The sequence below is a fragment of the Sceloporus occidentalis genome, unplaced genomic scaffold (assembly GCF_023333645.1).
Source record: "Sceloporus occidentalis isolate IW3139 unplaced genomic scaffold, rSceOcc1.0.p SCAF_311, whole genome shotgun sequence".
In the NCBI taxonomy this organism is placed as follows: Eukaryota; Metazoa; Chordata; class Lepidosauria; order Squamata; family Phrynosomatidae; genus Sceloporus; species Sceloporus occidentalis.
The window spans coordinates 316,622-334,729 of NW_028317291.1; the positions used below are offsets into that span (position 1 = coordinate 316,622).

An 18,108-nucleotide genomic window follows, 5' to 3' on the forward strand; every position below is an offset into this window, starting at 1 on the left:
ATGAAATCTTGAGAGGCTGCGTGGCAGCAAACACGCTATTCCAGTGGCCCTCTGACACCGAAATTGGGGATCGCCTTGTGGAGCACAAGGTAATGGCATCACTGTACTGGAAACACAATGTCATAAATCTCTTTATAATGCTCAACAAAGTGCACTTCCAGCCCTTCGGTGATGAATGAAGCCAGGTCGTAGTAATCCTTCTTGTTCTCTGCTGGAAGTATGATACAGGTAACCCCAGCTCTCTTAGCCTATAAGAAAAGGATATTGCTTGTTATTAGTATGTAGTAGCTCTAAGAACTAAGAGAGTAGACACAATTACAAATGAAATAAAGATTATGTAGAGATTTTTAAAATCGGTACATCATACACAAGCAGCATCTACTGCAGGGGTCCTCAAACTACGGCCCGCCGGGTGATTTTGCCTGAGGACATGCATGTGTTCCGAAAGATGCTTTCGGAACACAAGGATGCCTCTGTGAAGTCCCTGCGGCACGCGTTTACTTTAAAAACGCGGGGACCGCTGGGAGCAGGCGCACGCAGGGACATCACTGACGTCCCATGCGTGCACCCATGGCAACCGAGTGAAACAGCCGGCACCAGCAAGCGGCTTTTAAACACTGATGCGTTCTCCCCCGCATCAAAAAAAAGGCAGCCTTTAAAAGCCGCTCGCTGGTGCCCGCTGCTTCACTGCTGGGTGCCGAAATATGACGTCATATTACTGCGCTCAGCAGTGAAGCAGCGGGCACCAGCGAGCGGTGCAGGAAGAAAGAAGCATCGTGCTCCCGTCGCTGGACTTCAAGGTGGGGGGGGGGTATATAATGGCTAGGGGGGAGAGGGTATATAGTGGGTGGGGGGGAAGGATATATAGTGGGTAAGGGGGGGGAGGATATATAGTGGGTAAGGGGGGAGAGGATATATAGTGGCTAGGGGGGAGAGGGTATATAGTGGGTGGGGGGATATATAGTGGGTAGGGTATATTTGTTGATTTAACTTTACTTGTTCTTCATTTTAAATATTGTATTTATTCCCGTTTTGTTTCTTCACTTCAAAATAAGATATATGCAGTGTGCATAGGTATTTGTTCATAGTTTTGTTTTTTTAACTATAGTCCGGCCCTCCAACGGTCTGAGGGACCGTGAACTGGCCCCCTGTTTAAAAAGTTTGAGGACCCCTGATCTACTGCCTTAGGAACTTTGGGCCATGGAGCAATTATACAGGAAGGGCCCCTTCTCTGGATTTCCTGCCTTTAGCAAACTTTTTCTCTGCTTTCCATCTTCTGCCACTGGGGAGGGATGAGGATTGCCGGCACTTTATGGGACAGGTGATCGGAATGCCGGGGCCCCTCAGAACACCGGGGCCCTGGAGCAACAGGTCCATGCGCTCTTCCGCTATCCGGCCCTGTGAATACTGAACTACAGTGCTAATGAATAGAAACTGAGTTTCTTCAACACTTCTTCCGGGGCAAAAACCCCAAGCAAAACCGTAAAGGATATGTGAAAAACAGCTTTGTTTTTCCAACACTGGTTGGTGGGTAAAAGCTTGCATGAAAGTGTCCATGATCTTTATTCTGCAATGGATTGCCACCACATGCAGTCAATTTTATCACTCACAGCGATAGTCTTCTCTTTGATGCCCCCTACAGGTAAGATTTTGCCTGTCAACGAAACCTCTCCAGTCATTGCCAGGTTCTGGCGAGCCGGGCATCCTAATGCAAGCGAGAGCAGAGCAGTGACGATGGTGCAACCGGCACTTGGTCCATCCTTCGGCGTGGCACCCTAAACAAGGCAGGTAAAACATTTTATATACTATACTGTAAGCAATGAATACACAGTGTGGTGACAGAACGCCAGAAAGCAGATATATTAACCAAAAGGCACACAAAGTCATAAAATAAGACCAATAAGAATTAGGTTTTCACAGGATAAACATTAAAGTGTCACAAGCAGGGGTAATGCGTCTTCAGCGGTTAATTCCTATTACAAATATTGCAAGCATGATTTTAGGAACTGTTCTTATGTGTTTGCGCCACCAAATACTTTTGAAATTACTACGAGAAAATAAACCACCAAGGCATTAATATCTGGTAACAAAAACAGCTAAATAGGCCCTTAGCAATTATGACATTCTTACCTCTGGTACGTGCAAGTGGATATGCGACGTCATCAAGAAATTATTTTCTGCTTTCTTAGTCATCAGGAAGGCACGAGCAAAAGTGTAGGCTATCTTTGCACTCTCTTTCATGACATCTCCAAGCTGACCCGTCACTTCCAGGGAGCCATCCTTACTGTCCTTATCCAGTGGACGCCGAAGAGATGTCTCAATGAAGAGTGTAGAGCCACCTGACATGTGAAATAATGTAAGTGAAAATTATGTGACTCGGTAACTGTGGCTTTATATTAAAACATAACCTAAATGTTGGAAAAAAATACAATAACGGTACGGTGACAAAGCTAATAAAGTGCGCTGTTCTTTCCGGCCCTCACCCATGGCAGTCCATGCTAGGCCCATCACTACGCCAGGTGGAGTGACATCGTACATCCTATCAACAGTGAAGATTGGTTTTCCAACAAAGTCCTGCAGGTTAGATGGCGTCACCTCAACAAATTCAACCTCTCCGTTCACAATCTTGAAGGCAGACTTACGCAGTACCTAGGTAGCCCAAAAAACAGATTGCACCTTTCTGAGCTTCGTTAAAACACAACCTCATTCCTGGTATATAATGGAGCATGCATTTTATGAAACCTTCTTCAGAAGGCCTACTTTTTTTAGTCTTCGCTCTCACCTTCTCCACTTGTTTCTGGAGGTTTCGGACACCACTCTCTCTGCAGTACTGTTTGATTAGCACGGTCAGTGCCTCTGATGTAATCCTGGTCTTCTGCTCATTCAACCCACACATTGCTAGAGCCTGTGGTACCAGGTATCTCTGCGGACAGGAAGCAAGGATGCATAAGTGTGCGACTTTTTAGTAATAAAACCTCTGAAAACGTTGGGAAAAGCTAAACTAGCTATCAGTTTAAAGAGGCGTGCACATGTTTACTTAAAGTGCTCTGTTCTTTCTGCATCCATTACCAGTAGTGTTCACACGGTCAAAATGCATTTTTATTTTTTTTAATGAATGTTGGACTCGGGAAGTCATTTGCATGTAGAAAAATGCATTGGGGGCCATGTGAGGTTGTTTTCAGTATGCATGCAACATGACAATAGGTATGAAGTGGACCATTAATTACTTAAGTGAGCAATTAAAAGCAACCGGTATATTAGGAGGTAAAGAAATAAGCAGTGAACTGAAGTACAGATGACAAATTTTTGCCATTTTACCATATGTTCGTTTAATTAAGGTTCCTGTTTTCCGCCAATTACACATCCTTTTTTATAGCACAAGCAGGGCTTTCTTTTGAAACCACAGAAAACATAATTAAGAATACTAATATGTAAGCAACCAAAAAAGATATACATTTTTTTTTTAAATTGCTTTTGCTTATGATTTCTTCTACACAGTAGTTACCACGGCTGAACGATGCCCAATTTACGTTCAGTAACATGCACTGATTACAGTAACACCCCACAAACATTTTTTTATGTTCTAAAGGGCCACCTCCATCCCTTACATCACATTAGGGTGAATTACTTTTACTACTACTAGGTTAAGGGGTTTGGGGGTAGTGAAGGTTTTTTGTTTTTTTTTTTTAAATATATTTTTTTTTTTTTACTTGAAGTGCTAGGGCAAAAGGATTTCAGGGCATTTTTTTCTTTTTCTTTCTTTTGCATGATTTTCAGTGAGAAATGGATATAGATCTCAAATACTAATGGATGCCAGTGATGCCACGATGTCAATAATCTCAATGTGTAGTTTATTATTTTGTATATATTATTTTGTATATATTTTTTATACATATATATATATATATATATATATATATATATATATACACATACATACATACACACACACACATATATATACATACATATATATACACATACACACACATAATATATATTTCTTGGAAAAGGTAGAAATATTGTTTCTCCCTATCTCATCTCCGATCACCAGTGTGTGCAATTAGCCAGCAAGAGTATACTGGAGTGTGTCAGCGTTGACACCTACCAGAAGGTAATGCCTGATCAAGCATTCACACTGTAGCTGTGTACCCCCATTTCCACAAGCTCCTCGTTCATATAACGGGATAACTTGTCATTTGGCACAAACACAGGAACTGATATGTTGTTGCCATGAAAAGAGAGAAAGCAAGTCTGCACGGTTTTATTTCATTAAATTTGAAGAGTTAAAAAATACGCATCTGCTAAGGTTTATTTACTTAACATACTAGAATAGAACGGTTTTGTCTAAGTGAAATACGCTTACTTACTGCGACTGCCGACATACACAAAATATAAATAGGTGAAGGAAACCTCTATAAAAAAATCACTACATTTTAATCAAGTATGTGTACATTAAAACTATGCAAAAGTTTAACCCCTTAATGACAAAGCCCATACATGTACGGGCTCAAAATGCATGGTTTTCAATGGGTTTAGGGACAGCCCATTGTCCTTAAGGGGTTAAAAAGAGGCGAGTTATTTACAGTAAAACCACAGCGAGTGCCTCACCTCAGCTATAGCCAGCTTCTCCTGGGCCACGTATCCAGAGACATTGATCATCTCCATACGATCCCGCAGAGGCTCCGGAATAGTCTCTGTGACATTAGCTGTGCAAATGAAGAGAACCTAACAAAAAAATGCCGTATATCTGAGTTAGTCTTTTATTCCTTTTGAAAAAAAAGATAAAAGCCTACTGAATGGGAAAACATTTCAGAAAACAATAAAGGAGTTCAACATGTTTATCTTGGAGAAAATGACACAAACACATTGTAAAAGTGGCTGATATTGACCACCAGCACCACCATAGCAAGGAGAAGTAAGCAAGTATGGGACAATCTTACTCACAACTAAAGCCAAGGAGCAAATTAGGTTTGAGGCCTTAGGGTAGGTAATAAGTAGGCAGATTGGATCGTAAATACTATCACGTTCAATGTGTCTTTTTTAGGTTGCCAATGGATTACAATCCACGGTTGATATACAACTATATATACCCAGCTATACAAAATATTTCACTTACATAAAGATATAGCTTCATATTACTACAGTATTGTTTTCTGGCACTCTGTTTGCTAGATTTCTCTACAGTTGGTCGCAAACATTTCCCATGGAACACATGGACAAACTATTTTAATTATAGATGCACTCTTATTGTCCAACAGTCGTGGCAAAAAAAATGCCATAGCTATCTGTGAAGTAGTATCTGTAGAAGCTAATAGGACAATATGTACGCAACAGATAGAAACCTACCTGTTATGTCTAAGTTGATAGGCTATGGTAAATCTCACCTTAGATAAGTCGACGGGAACATCCAAGTAATGGTCAAGAAAGTTAGAGTTTTGCTCCGGGTCCAAGAGTTCCAGAAGTGCAGAGGAAGGATCCCCCTGATAACCACGGCCCAGTTTATCCACCTACATGAAAAAATAGTCATACACACATATATATATATACACATATTTTATACTAGACACACACAGAAACATTCAAAAACACCGGCTGGAGGAAAGATGCTATTTAAACAGTGCATTATGATAGAGAAACTGTGGCTTTCCCCAGATTGCCATCAGCATTGTGGATCTAAAATATAGCTTAGCTAGCATAAGACATAGATTAGGTGTAGCCAGCAGGTAGCTCACGTGGAAGCTACCAGTCCCTCTTTTATACAGCATACACCGGAGAACCTACCTCATCAATAAGAATCAGGGGATTCTCAGTTTTAGTTTTCTTCAGGCACTGAATAATTTTCCCAGGCATAGCCCCAACATATGTTCTCCTATAAATACACGAACAAATCAAAAACATTGAACTTCATAGGTGGATATCTTCAACCACAAACTATACACTGAGAATATTTGGAGAGCGTAATTCCAAACTCAACAAGTTAGCAAATCATCAATTCCTGCTACATATTATTGTCTAATGCACATCTTACTCCAAAACAGAAGAGATTATGAGATATGAGGGCAGTATCCACTATTACAAGAGTGAGTTATCAGAGAAAACCAGAAACCAATGTATAGACACCCACCTGTGTCCCTTAATCTCAGCCACATCTGTCATACCCCCCACACTGAACCGAAAGTACTCCCTGCTCAGTGCACGAGCAATAGAGCGAGCAATGCTGGTCTTTCCTACTCCGGGAGGGCCATAGAAACAAAGGATCTTTCCCTGGGTGCTTCCACGTAGCTGGCTGACGGCTATGAATTCCTGCATAAAATTATTTAAAAAAAAAAAAAATGTAAAAAACTTTTTGATGGTTTAATTTCAACCAATTAGGACCACTTAACAGTTACATGATTATAGATATGCAATTAAAGCAATTACAATTGTATTTTTGTAACAGTTTTCACTGTGCTTGTATTTGAAGCTCTCTAACCTACATGAACATACTAATATGTATAGCCTAACATTTAGTATGAATATTATGCCTAAAAAAGATGAACAAAAATGAGAAACGCACCAATTATTTTGGTAAAGTAGCTGAGTAAACCAAACTACATTATCTTTGGTGTCTTGAGTTTAGGAATACCTTATATGTACACAAGGAATCTAAACTATATTTTTGTGCCAATTAAAATGCAAATATTAGAATGTATGCATTGCTGTTTCAAAGGTGTGTGTGTGTGTATATATATATATATATATATATATATATATATATATAAAAATAAAAACTCCCTCCAGGTCAGAAGGTACTTGCTTTCATAATGTCATGAAACGTCATGAAGGTGTTAATATGCTACATCTATTGGCCTAGATGGTTCGGTAGCCCAGTAGACTAATGGAAGGGAAGGCTGTTAAAGTCAGAGGTCAACTAACTCTAGTCAAGCTATTAAACAAATGTATCTACAATGTAAAGCACAAACATAACTGGAGGCCAACGCCCCTACAAAGAGAAACATTGACTCTTGGGAAACAGAAAAAAGGGCTCAGAGAGAGCTGCTGTACCAATATTCTCTTTTTCACATCCTCCATTCCATAGTGGTCTTCCTCTAAAACCTCCTCTGCCCTCTTCAGATCCAGATTTTCCTGGCTATACTTGCCCCAGGGAATGGATGTCAGCCAGTCTAGGTAATTTCGTGTGACACTGTGTACAGAAACCAACAATGTACCATCAAGCAAGAGAGAACATTCAATATAAAGACACGCATTCTACTTAAAAGACAAACAATGGACACACATAGGTAAGCATGACACTTACTGAATCCAAATACTACCAATTAGTATTAAACCATATGAGCATCAAGTCACTGAAAGGATTCTTACTTAAATTCAGAGGAATGATTGTCAAGTAGACCCAGCTTGCCAAGCTCTTCATCGATGACCTCCATGACATGCTTGGGAACTGTGAGCTCCTTTAAACGCTCTCGGAATTTCTCCTCAATGGCATCCTTGTCTTCCTTCTCTAAACCGAGTTCCTTCTTGATTATTTTCAGCTGCTCCTGCAGCAGGTACTTCCTGTGCGTTTGCTTTATTTTCTCCTCCACCTGCAGGACAGGCAGAAACTGAATTCACCATCTAATTCAAGAACAAAGCGGGGCCTAGAAAGGTTAAGGTTATTCACTCACCTCACGGCCAAGTCTCTGTTGAAGTTTACTTAGCTCAAATTCCTTCTTCAACAAAGAAAGTGATTTGTACAGCCTCTTTGGTATCTTCAAAAGGATAAAATAATATAAGTCATAGAAGGCTAGAACAACCATTTCCTAATTAGTTTATCAGTTTTATGTTGCCTTAATTAAAGAACACACCTTGGGCCACATCTCCGTGTTTTAAAAACATTAACAAAAAGTTGTGGTGGGTAAAGGTGATGGAAAACCCTTCCACTTAAAATTAAGGGGGTAGTAGAAGCATTATTAAACACTCATCTACAGACACCAGACAGGCCAGAAGGCTTGTCTTTTTCCCTCAGAAATCTCATGGTGCTGCCACAGCCACAGGGGATTCTGGGTAGGCGCATGCAAATAAGGTTAACACATGAAAGTAATTTAGTAAGAGGTGGTTGTGTCCCACGAAGCCCCATTTTCAAGATGGTAAACAGCCAGAAATAAGAAGTAATTGAGGATGATGAGTGGTCACAAATCGTTTCTCTCTCACATTTCTGCTTTTAATAACTGTACGTTTTCCCTAATGGTGCTACTTACATTTGTCTCTTCCAAGACATCTTGCAGCTCCTGGGACTCGGCTCCAGTCAGTGCTGCCCCCATGTCACTTAAATAGATCGGATTGTCCACCACTCTTTGACCAGCCTGCATCATCTGCATGACTGACTCTCTGTACAGGAAAAATAGTTAAATATATTAAATATTTCTAGAGAATATTTCATCATACCAGCAGGAAATGTTAAAATGAACTAAGGTGCAATTGTGCAGTACATGATTTAAAAAGATAAGTTACAGCAGATGTTTGTAACCAACCTGTAAAGAGGATTTAGTGCTATGATATCACGGATGGTTTTCACTATTTCAGCTGTTAGAGCCTAAGCAACAGAAAATAAAAGGAGAAAAAAATCCTTCAGGTGTACGAAGCATTGACAAGAAGGGATATGAAAGTAAAACGTGAAAAAGGCACAGTGTGTGGCATACACAGAAAGGTACATGGAACTATGATGTCCTATACAGATTGTTACATGATTCTTCAGTTATTGAACACAAAGTATATGTAGCAAATGAATCATCTGGTTCTTAACAAGTACCATATTTGCTTGATTATAAGACGAGGCTTTTTCCAGAGCAAATGCCCTGAAAAATACCCCTCGTCTTATAATAGAGGTCGTCTTCTAATCAGACCCCCAAAAAAATATGTGCTGGGGCCATGCTGCTTACCGGGCTTTGGTCGCGAGCAGCGTCTCTGCTACTACAAGCAGGAGAACAGGAAGCTAGCACATAACTCCTCACATAACTCTACCCCCCCCCCCTTCCTCTGGGGGCGGGGCCAGAGAAGTTGCTCGCACAGCCACACCCCTGCAGAAGTCTGCAAGTGAGAGATCTGCAGTTCAGGTAAGGGGGTGGGGGAGGGTTTTTGTGATTAATGTGTGAAGTATGTGTGATTAATGGAATGAATGAGTATTTAAATGTTTGTGAATGAGTGTGTGTGTGATAGCATGGATGTGTAAGGGGGGTGGGGGTGGTAGCATGGCATAGGGAGGCTGTAATCACACTACTATCATCCCCAGGTTCCAGCATGTACTGGCTGCCTTGGCTTGATAGGAGTGTGATTGCTGTTAGCAGTTATATATATATATCTCCAGAAATGCATTTTAACCCCCTATATGCCACTCAGCCCCATGATATGCCTTTTAACCCCCTATATGCCAGAGTGGCATATAGGGGTATAAGGCATATCATGGGGCAGAGGGGCATATAGGGGGTTAAAAGGCATATCATGGGGCAGAGGGGCATATAGGGGGTTAAAAGGCATATCATGGGGCACAGTGGCATATAGGAGGGTATAAGACATTTCTGGAGGCAGAGTGGCATATAGAGGGTTAAAAGGCACATCATGGGGCAGAATGGCAAATAGGGGGGTATAAGGCATTTCTGGGGGCAGAGTGGCAAGCCTGGGGGCAGATGTGCATAACTAGGGGGCAGGTTGGCAAATAAAAGGAAATAAAAAAAAATATATTTTTCTCAATCATAGCTTTTATGAAATATGAAAAAATAGTTTACATGAATTAATATTTACTAGTAAAACTTTTTCCTATAGGGTAGTCTTATATTCAGGCTTTTTGTTTTTTTCCTAAATTAATATTTTGATTTTGGGGGGTCGTCTTATAATCAAGCAAATACGGTAGTTACTTGCCTTAAGACACACAAAAAAAATACAAATTAAAGGAATTATTGGTATAAACCAAAAAATAATTAAGGCCTAACATACTTTGACTTCCTCTGAGTTCTGGAATTCCTCATGAACCACGTTGTCCACTTCCACCATCAGTACCCCTGTGGGCACATTTGGATCAATCAACATCTGCTCCCTTTTCTCCATCTCCTTGATTAGCCGTGATGCTGAATTACGTCCTTTCCTTTTCCCTTCTGCTTTTTCTTCACTTTTGGCCCCATCTGCTTCCACATCAAGCTCCTTGTTGATACGTATTCTAAATGTAAGAACAAAAGCAACCTTTTGTTATCATGCAAAAACATATCTTGAAAATATTCCATGAGCCATACCCAAATCATCTTTCTCTGCTCTTCTACATATAAACCTATGATAAAGATCACCTTCACACCTCACAACACTTCAACTGAACACAGGGACATTTTTGTTTTGGGGTTGTCATTAAGGGTTTGGCTAGGGACAGAGTTTCAGTTAACATTTTTATGTGCATTTGTGACCTATCGACAGCTATTTATGTAACTTTTAGTGCGGTTACACACAACACTTTTGAGCTCCTATAAAAAGAGGGGCACCAAAGAAGGATAGAAGGACAACTATACGGGCCATTTCTTTTAGTCTATGTTTGAAATAAAGGACCCGTTACAATTTTAATGTACTATGGCCTTGGTGCTCACAGATTCCAAAACCATACATTTCGCAGGGGTCATTATGTCTTCTAAAATGTGTTTTTTTTTTTGTTTGTACGTAATTGTAAATGATTGAGAAATCCAGAAATTTGCATATATTTTTGACCTCTCAGCTCAAGCTAATCAGAAATCTCATGTCGAAAGCACCAACCTCCTGTGGCCCATGACAATCATACGCAGCTTGTCCTCCATGTCTTGCATCTCATGGATCTGAACAAAGGTTCCAGTCTGATAGATTTCATCTAGGCTTCCAACAACATCTGACTCATTACTGGGGAGAAAAGAAAAGGTGACTAGAGACATCACTCCTAGTACTGTTGCATGCTTAATACCTTTCCAAAAAAAATAATTATTTAATTATAAATTTGGCCTTTTTTTTGCCAGCAACAAAAAAGATACTAATAGGTGGTTGCCATATAATGTAATGGAGGTCTTACAAAGATTGTTATGACGTTAAGCTTACAGAAGAAATAAGAAAATGTAAAAGTGCAAGTAATGCTTTATCTAAGTAGAATCATTTTTCATCAGGAGACATGCATGAAAAAAAGAACAGCCACAATGAATATGTAAGTATGTGTGGGCAAAGCTGGGTTGACTAGCAGCTACCATAATGTCAGTTAATTGCTTACGTTCTGTAAGACTTTCATTTTGTTCATCAGTCATCTGTTAAAAACTTACTTGTCATCCTTTTTGAGAAATACTCCAGCATATGGCTGTGCCAAGCGTACTTTCCGTCTTAAAACTGCCATCAGATTTGGATTTTTGACCTTGAAGGCAAGAAACAGTTACGTCTCATTTGTCGAAAAGCAGTCATTTATTTAGGTCTTTGACGAGTGCCAATCACCCCTTACGTTAAAATAGTTTTCTCAAACTTGGGAATTGTTTTTCCTCTAACGGTACCTTTTCCAAGAGGGGAATACGGTCATCAATAACACCGAGTACGAGAAGTAATTTAAAATGTGAGGAATATTTGTCAATACTCCACAACCAATCCACTAGGTCTAAACTCAATTTTTATATTTTAGATTTAGCCGTATGAGGCAACCCTGTAAACTGCCTACGCTTTAACTAAACAACCCTTATGTATTTTTAATGCCATGTTAAGCCATCTGATAGAATAAGTGACTGAACATACATCTTGCAGGATATACACAGTTGTTTTCACCACTGCTTATTTCTAGGGCTGAAACAACGAATCGATAAAATCGATAATAATCGATAACGGAAATCGTTGTCGACGATTTCCGTTATCGATTAATCGAGTGATCAATTCGTTGTTGGAGCACTCGGCTCCTTTTACTTACCTCCGCGAGCGTTCCCTGCTTCCGCTACACGCGCCTTCTTTTAGTTGCGGTTCGCTCTGTGCGAGTGGCTCCGTTCGCACAGAGTGGTTCGCTCTGTGCGAGTGGCTCCGTTCGCACAGAGCGATTCGCTCTGTGCGAGTGGCTCCGTTCGCACAGAGCGATTCGCTCTGTGCGAGTGGCTCCGTTCGCACAGAGCGATTCGCTCTGTGCGAGTGGCTCCGTTCGCACAGAGCGGTTCGCTCTGTGCAAGTGGCTCCATTCGCACAGAGCGAACCGCTCTGTGCGAGTGGCTCCATTCGCACAGAGCGATTCGCGGGGGTGGGGTTTCAGGGGATGCAGGGCAGAGTGGGGGTGGGGGGGGCAGAGTGGGGGTGGGGGGGGCAGGCCAGGGTAGGAGACTGAGTGCAGGGCAGGGTGGGGGTGGGGATGCAGGGCAGGGTGTGAGTGTGGGGGCAGGGCAGGAGACTGGGTGCAGGGCAGAGTGGGGGTGGGGGTGCAGGGCAGAGTGGGGGTGGGGGTGCAGGGCAGAGTTGGAGACTGGGTGCAGGGCAGAGTGTGAGTGTGGGTGCAGAGCAGAGTGGGTGCAGGGTGTGAGTGTGGGGGCAGGGCAGAATGTGGGGGCAGGGCAGAATGTGGGGGCAGGGCTGGGTGCAGGGCAGAGTTGGAGACTGGGTGCAGGGGCACAGTGCAAAGTGCCAGGGCTGGGTGCAAAGTGCCAGGGCTGGGTGCAAAGTGCCAGGGCTGGGTGCAAAGTGCCAGGGCTGGGTGCAAAGTGCCAGGGCTGGGTGCAAAGTGCCAGGGCTGGGTGCAAAGTGCCGGGTGCAAAGTGCCAGGGCCGGGTGCAAAGTGCCAGGGCCGGGTGCAAAGTGCCAGGGCTGGGTGCAAAGTGCCAGGGCTGGGTGCAAAGTGCCAGGGCTGGGTGCAAAGTGCTGGGTGCAAAGTGCTGGGTGCAAAGTGCCAGGGCTGGGTGCAAAGTGCTGGGTGCAAAGTGCCAGGGCTGGGTGCAAAGTGCCAGGGCTGGGTGCAAAGTGCCAGGGCTGGGTGCAAAGTGCCAGGGCTGGGTGCAAAGTGCCAGGGCTGGGTGCAAAGTGCTGGGTGCAAAGTGCCAGGGCTGGGTGCAAAGTGCTGGGTGCAAAGTGCCAGGGCTGGGGCAAAGTGCCAGGGCTGGGGCAAAGTGCCAGGGCTGGGGCAAAGTGCCAGGGCTGGGGCAAAGTGCCAGGGCTGGGGCAAAGTGCCAGGGCTGGGGCAAAGTGCCGGGTGCAAAGTGCCAGGGGTGGGACAAAGTGCTGGGTGCAAAGTGCCGGGTGCAAAGTGCTGGGTGCAAAGTTTCTTGAACAGTAATAGTCCACCTCTTTTCAGAATGTTTGGGGTTATTTTGTTTCATAAATATTGTGTTTGGGTTTTTGTACTTTGAAAATATTGTTTTTTTATTACATCATAACAAAATAAGAATGTTAATGTAAATTTTAAGTTGTTTTTTAACATCCAGTTCATTAAATTATTTTAAACAAAAAATTTGCATATTGTTTTTTTTTATCCGATTAATCGATTAATCGAAAAAATAATCGGCCAACTAATCGATTATTAAAATAATCGTTAGTTGCAGCCCTACTTATTTCTAAAGACTAATCAAGAAAAACACCCCAGTGAACTCCTAGAATGGAGTAAAAAATGGTGTCCAAAGAAAGTGAAAGACAAACATATGGACAGTAACAGACACTCCTAATAAATCCAGTGGGAGCACTTTGACACAAGGGTATTTTGCTAGACATATGATGGCTGGAGTGTCAATGGTAGTGTTGCTCCTCTTTAATATATATATATATATATATATATATATATATATAAAATAAGTATTTTAGATAGAAATCAATCTTGAATCAAAATCACGTGTTACATATCATGTATGTGTTAATTGTTAGTCGTTAATTGTTAACGTAAAAGGCATGAGGAGCAGGCCTGGATATCAATGCAAACACTATGTTATTCCACCATCCAAGGTCTTGAGGCTTGGCACACAGCCATTAGTCCAAGGACGTAGTCATATTAAACAGAACACCGGCTTCCACTCCACATAAATCAAGCGGTGCCTCAGTTCACATGTAAATATTCAGAGCCCAAAATCTGCCATGAAACCGTATATAGGACAGTGACAGAGGCTACCCAGTACCTCATCATGTAATGATTAAATAACATTTTGGGCTCCACTGAAACAATTGGAAGCTCTGAAAATTGCACACACGTTAAAGTACATTAAAAAAAAATTATTATCTGGGACCACCATTTTCATTCAATATGAAATGCTCTATAGAGCTTCTAAGCCTTTACATTTCACATGCAAAGACAGCCCAGTTGTCTAGTAGGCTACTGCTGTGTTTTTCCAATGTTTGATCTTGTGACCCATTGGACTAACACATACATTCCACACTTATTTGTGTGATTACAGGATGGGCAGGCAACTTCTGGCCCATGAGACAGTGCCAGCATACAGTGGCATATGATCCTTATTCGTATTTCATTATCTCAGCGATTCTTTGTAACAGCCATCACAGTGTTAAATGCTATTGCACAATTCAGTACTCCGTATAATAAGGGCAGAGGAGCATAGTGACCGGCATCTCGTGACCCTCTTTTGGTCCCTGACCTTAAGTTTGAAGCAGCGTGGGCTAGTGTATCAGCAGTATGAGGTGCTGCCAGCTTCAATCCTGAACAGAATGACTTGAGGCAGTGGCAATGAGAGCCTGTGGTGGCACTCAAAAAATCTGTGGGCACACACATATAACATGGCCTGGTGCGGATGCCTGACATGCCAGAAATCAGGTCCAACGCCAGTGGGCTGCAAGAAAAGACTGAGTGGCCCTGCACAATGGATGGGCAAGTCAGGGAATTTTCTTAAAAGTCACTCCCCTCACTGTATTATGAAGGCCTAGCTCACTCTGCTTTGGAGGTGAAACTTGTCAGGGTTGGCTATGGATAACCTATAGTATGTCGGTCAGTTGAAACAGCATGCCCTTAATGTTAATGATTAAAACTTGGAACAATATGTGACTAGAGAAATACAAATGATACAAAGTTTTGATGAATGGGAAATGCTACTTCTGTGTAAATGCCATAGTTGACCAAAATGTCCATGATGGTCTGGATGAAACAGACCAATATCTACACCTGGACACAGAGCATACGTAAAAAAGGCATATTTGTTGTTCCATTGGTCGAGGTTTATAAGACATCATAATATTAAAGGTGACAATTTAAAGGGATCTCAGTTATCATATAACGACCAAAGCATCCCTTTAAAAGGAACATTCCAGTTCCGACATATCATGTGAAATCTATGGGATCGCTTTCTACGCACGTGCATTAGAACCTCCCGGAACGCATTACCGAGCCAGCGTTGCAGCTGACTGGAGGCAAGAATATAATGTGTCTAGAGATGCATTCAGTTGCATACACAAAAAGCTGTGGGGTTGAGGAAAGAAGCAAATGCATATGGGACAATTACGCAGAATTCCCTGATGTGTGTGCAGGTGGGAACAATGGACATTTAAAAGGGACTGCCTACTTGACTACCATGGTTTAAAGTGCATATGTGGCTGGAGTGTCATATTGTTGACCACACTGATTCAACTATGCACTACCCATCCTACCCACGTGGGAAGTTTAGTCAGCAAGTTAAAATGTTCATGTTTAGTGAACAGATCCCATGGGTCTTGAACTTCATCATCATATCAGTTGAAGCCCGGAAAGAGCTAAATGCAAAAAGGGTGAAGACACAATAGGAAAGTGTATGGTGATTCTGAACACCTACATAACACGATGATTGAAAACAACATAAATCAGTGTTTCAACAAACATTGGCCCAATATTAACATTCCCATTACCTTATGAATCATAATACTATTTAATAACACCGTACCTCTATAATCTTGACGAAACGGGGAAACACTGGATTTCTGGACACAGCGATCACAGGGACATTAGGAAAGACCTCTGGGACAATCAACGGGGTAAGAGCTGTCACAAGGGGCGCAGTGTACTCAGCGCTCTCTACCCCACTGCTGCCTCCCTCGTCCCCTCCACTACCCCCTTCATCTTCCCCGCTGCCTCCGCTCTCCACACCATCGTCCCCAGAAAAAGCACTATTTCCACGGTTTCCGAAGTCATGAAAGGCACGGCTGCGCACTGCTTGCTGGTGTCGCTGAACCGAATAGAAAGAGGTGGTAGCTGCCCTGAGGTTCCGGCTAAGCGATATCCTCGCTGATGTAACCTGGTTGTAACAAGATCTAGAACCTATCTGGTTTACTACCGTGTACGACTTTCTAGTTCTCGGGACTGTCCAACTGGAAAGACACTCCCGAGCGCTGCCAATGCCTAACCTATGAACCCCCAGCCATCGGCTGTAGCACCCCAACCAAACATAAGCTGTCATTGTATAACACCAATCCCGATCCTTCTCCTTCCCCGTCCCCGCTTTGCGAGCACGCTGCTTCCGTCGCACTGTGATGATGCCACAAATTCTGCCCTTGCTTCGCCTATCTGATTCCAAAGTCTCTGTTTCCTCATAGGCCTTGGCTCAACGGAAGCCTGTGTCGCCATGTTAAGTTCTGGTAATATGTAATTCCAACGGCCTTGCAATGCCAGCTTTATGTAAGCACCGTAATTTTGTGTCAGTTTTTGAATAACTGCGACCTTCACCTCCCACCCTGCCCTGGGATATGACGTTTTAAGCCTCTTTTTTTCAGGACCAAAGCATTTAAATAACAAATCCAACAAGATACCTAGCAATTTGTCACAAACTCGCGTATGAAAGCATCATTGAAGTATTTTTTGTTGTTCACCCCACACACACACAAAAATCGTACTTCGGGTATAATTTTACAGCTCCTGGGATATGTCACAGCCAAACACCACCCAGTTATTTTTGAAAACTAAACACCCCTGGGTATTTCAAATGGTGGTATTTTCCACACACAAATTCTACCACCAGACTTTGTCAATGTTTGTGGCAGTAATGGTTTTTTTTTCTGTTTTAGCACACTTTGTACGTCAGGTATGAATTCATAGCTCCTAGTATATGTCACTGTCAAGCAACACTCAAATTAGTGATGTCCGGATCATGAACGAATCGTTCATTTGATCCGGTTCTTTTTAGTGATCCGGATGAATCGGTTCAGTAGACTGAACGATTCATTTGTAGGGGTTCAGTCTGTGAATCATTCAGCTGTAACCTGATCCTAGAGCTGTGAGTCATCTGCAGAGCACTCAGACACAGACTCTGGGGTCAGGTTACAGCTCATTAATTCACACAGGAACGATGACTCATAGAGTTAGAGACTCATTCAATGATTCGAATGATCCGAAGACTCGAATGATTCAATGATTCAAATGATTCGAATCTTACAGGGATCCGGATCTTACAGAGAATATTACTGATACCATACTTTTATAAATAAATACATTAAGAATGTTCACACTGCCCCCAGGATTTAGATTCCCATAAGTTTGCCCCCCTTTACCTATAAGTGCACCTACAGTTAACTTTATTAAATTAATTAAATTAACCCTCAGTCATCAGCATAAAATTTACCCTTATCAACCATAACTGCCCCTGAAATTAACCGTAAAGATCCCATTAACCATAACAGCCCCTGAAATTAACCCTAAAGACCCCATTAACCATAACGGCCCCTGAAATTAACCCTAAATACTCCATTAACCATAACTGCCCCTAAATTAATTGCATGCACTCCAGATAAATTACCTGATAAATTGGTATGGTTGATGGGGTCTTTAGTGTTAATTTAGGGGCAGTTATGCTTAATGGGGTCTTTAGTGTTAATTTAGGGGCAGTTATGCTTAATGGGGTCTTTAGTGTTAATTTGGGGGCAGTTATGCTTAATGGGGTGTTTAGGGTTAATTTGGGGGCAGTTATGCTTAATGGGGTGTTTAGGGTTAATTTAGGGGCAGTTATGCTTAATGTGGTCTTTAGTGTTAATTTGGGGGCAGTTATGCTTAATGGGGTGTTTAGGGTTAATTTGGGGGCAGTTATGCTTAATGGGATGTTTAGGGTTAATTTGGGGGCAGGTATGCTTAATAGGGTGTTAAGGGTTAATTTTAGGGGCAGTCATGGTTGATGGGGTGTTAAGGGTTAATTTTAGGGGCAGACATGGTTGATGGGGTGTTTA

General features: G+C 42.2%; 1 protein-coding gene across 1 annotated transcript; it reads right to left on the reverse strand.

Moving 5' to 3' along the window:
* Positions 1–98: 98 nt before the first annotated feature.
* Positions 99–15,944, reverse strand: LOC149274913 (lon protease homolog, mitochondrial). The gene is made up of 18 exons (XM_089505107.1): positions 15,840–15,944; positions 11,298–11,386; positions 10,771–10,890; positions 9,973–10,192; positions 8,514–8,575; positions 8,241–8,370; positions 7,668–7,751; positions 7,366–7,586; positions 7,048–7,186; positions 6,128–6,306; positions 5,785–5,872; positions 5,388–5,510; positions 4,612–4,728; positions 2,783–2,923; positions 2,484–2,649; positions 2,131–2,339; positions 1,611–1,775; positions 99–248 (listed from the first exon to the last, which is right to left on the reverse strand). Exons 2-18 carry the CDS (start codon positions 11,366–11,368, stop codon positions 99–101), a joined length of 2,385 nt encoding a protein of 794 aa, XP_089361233.1. The 5' UTR covers positions 11,369–11,386; positions 15,840–15,944.
* Between the last annotated feature and the right edge of the window lie 2,164 nt (positions 15,945–18,108).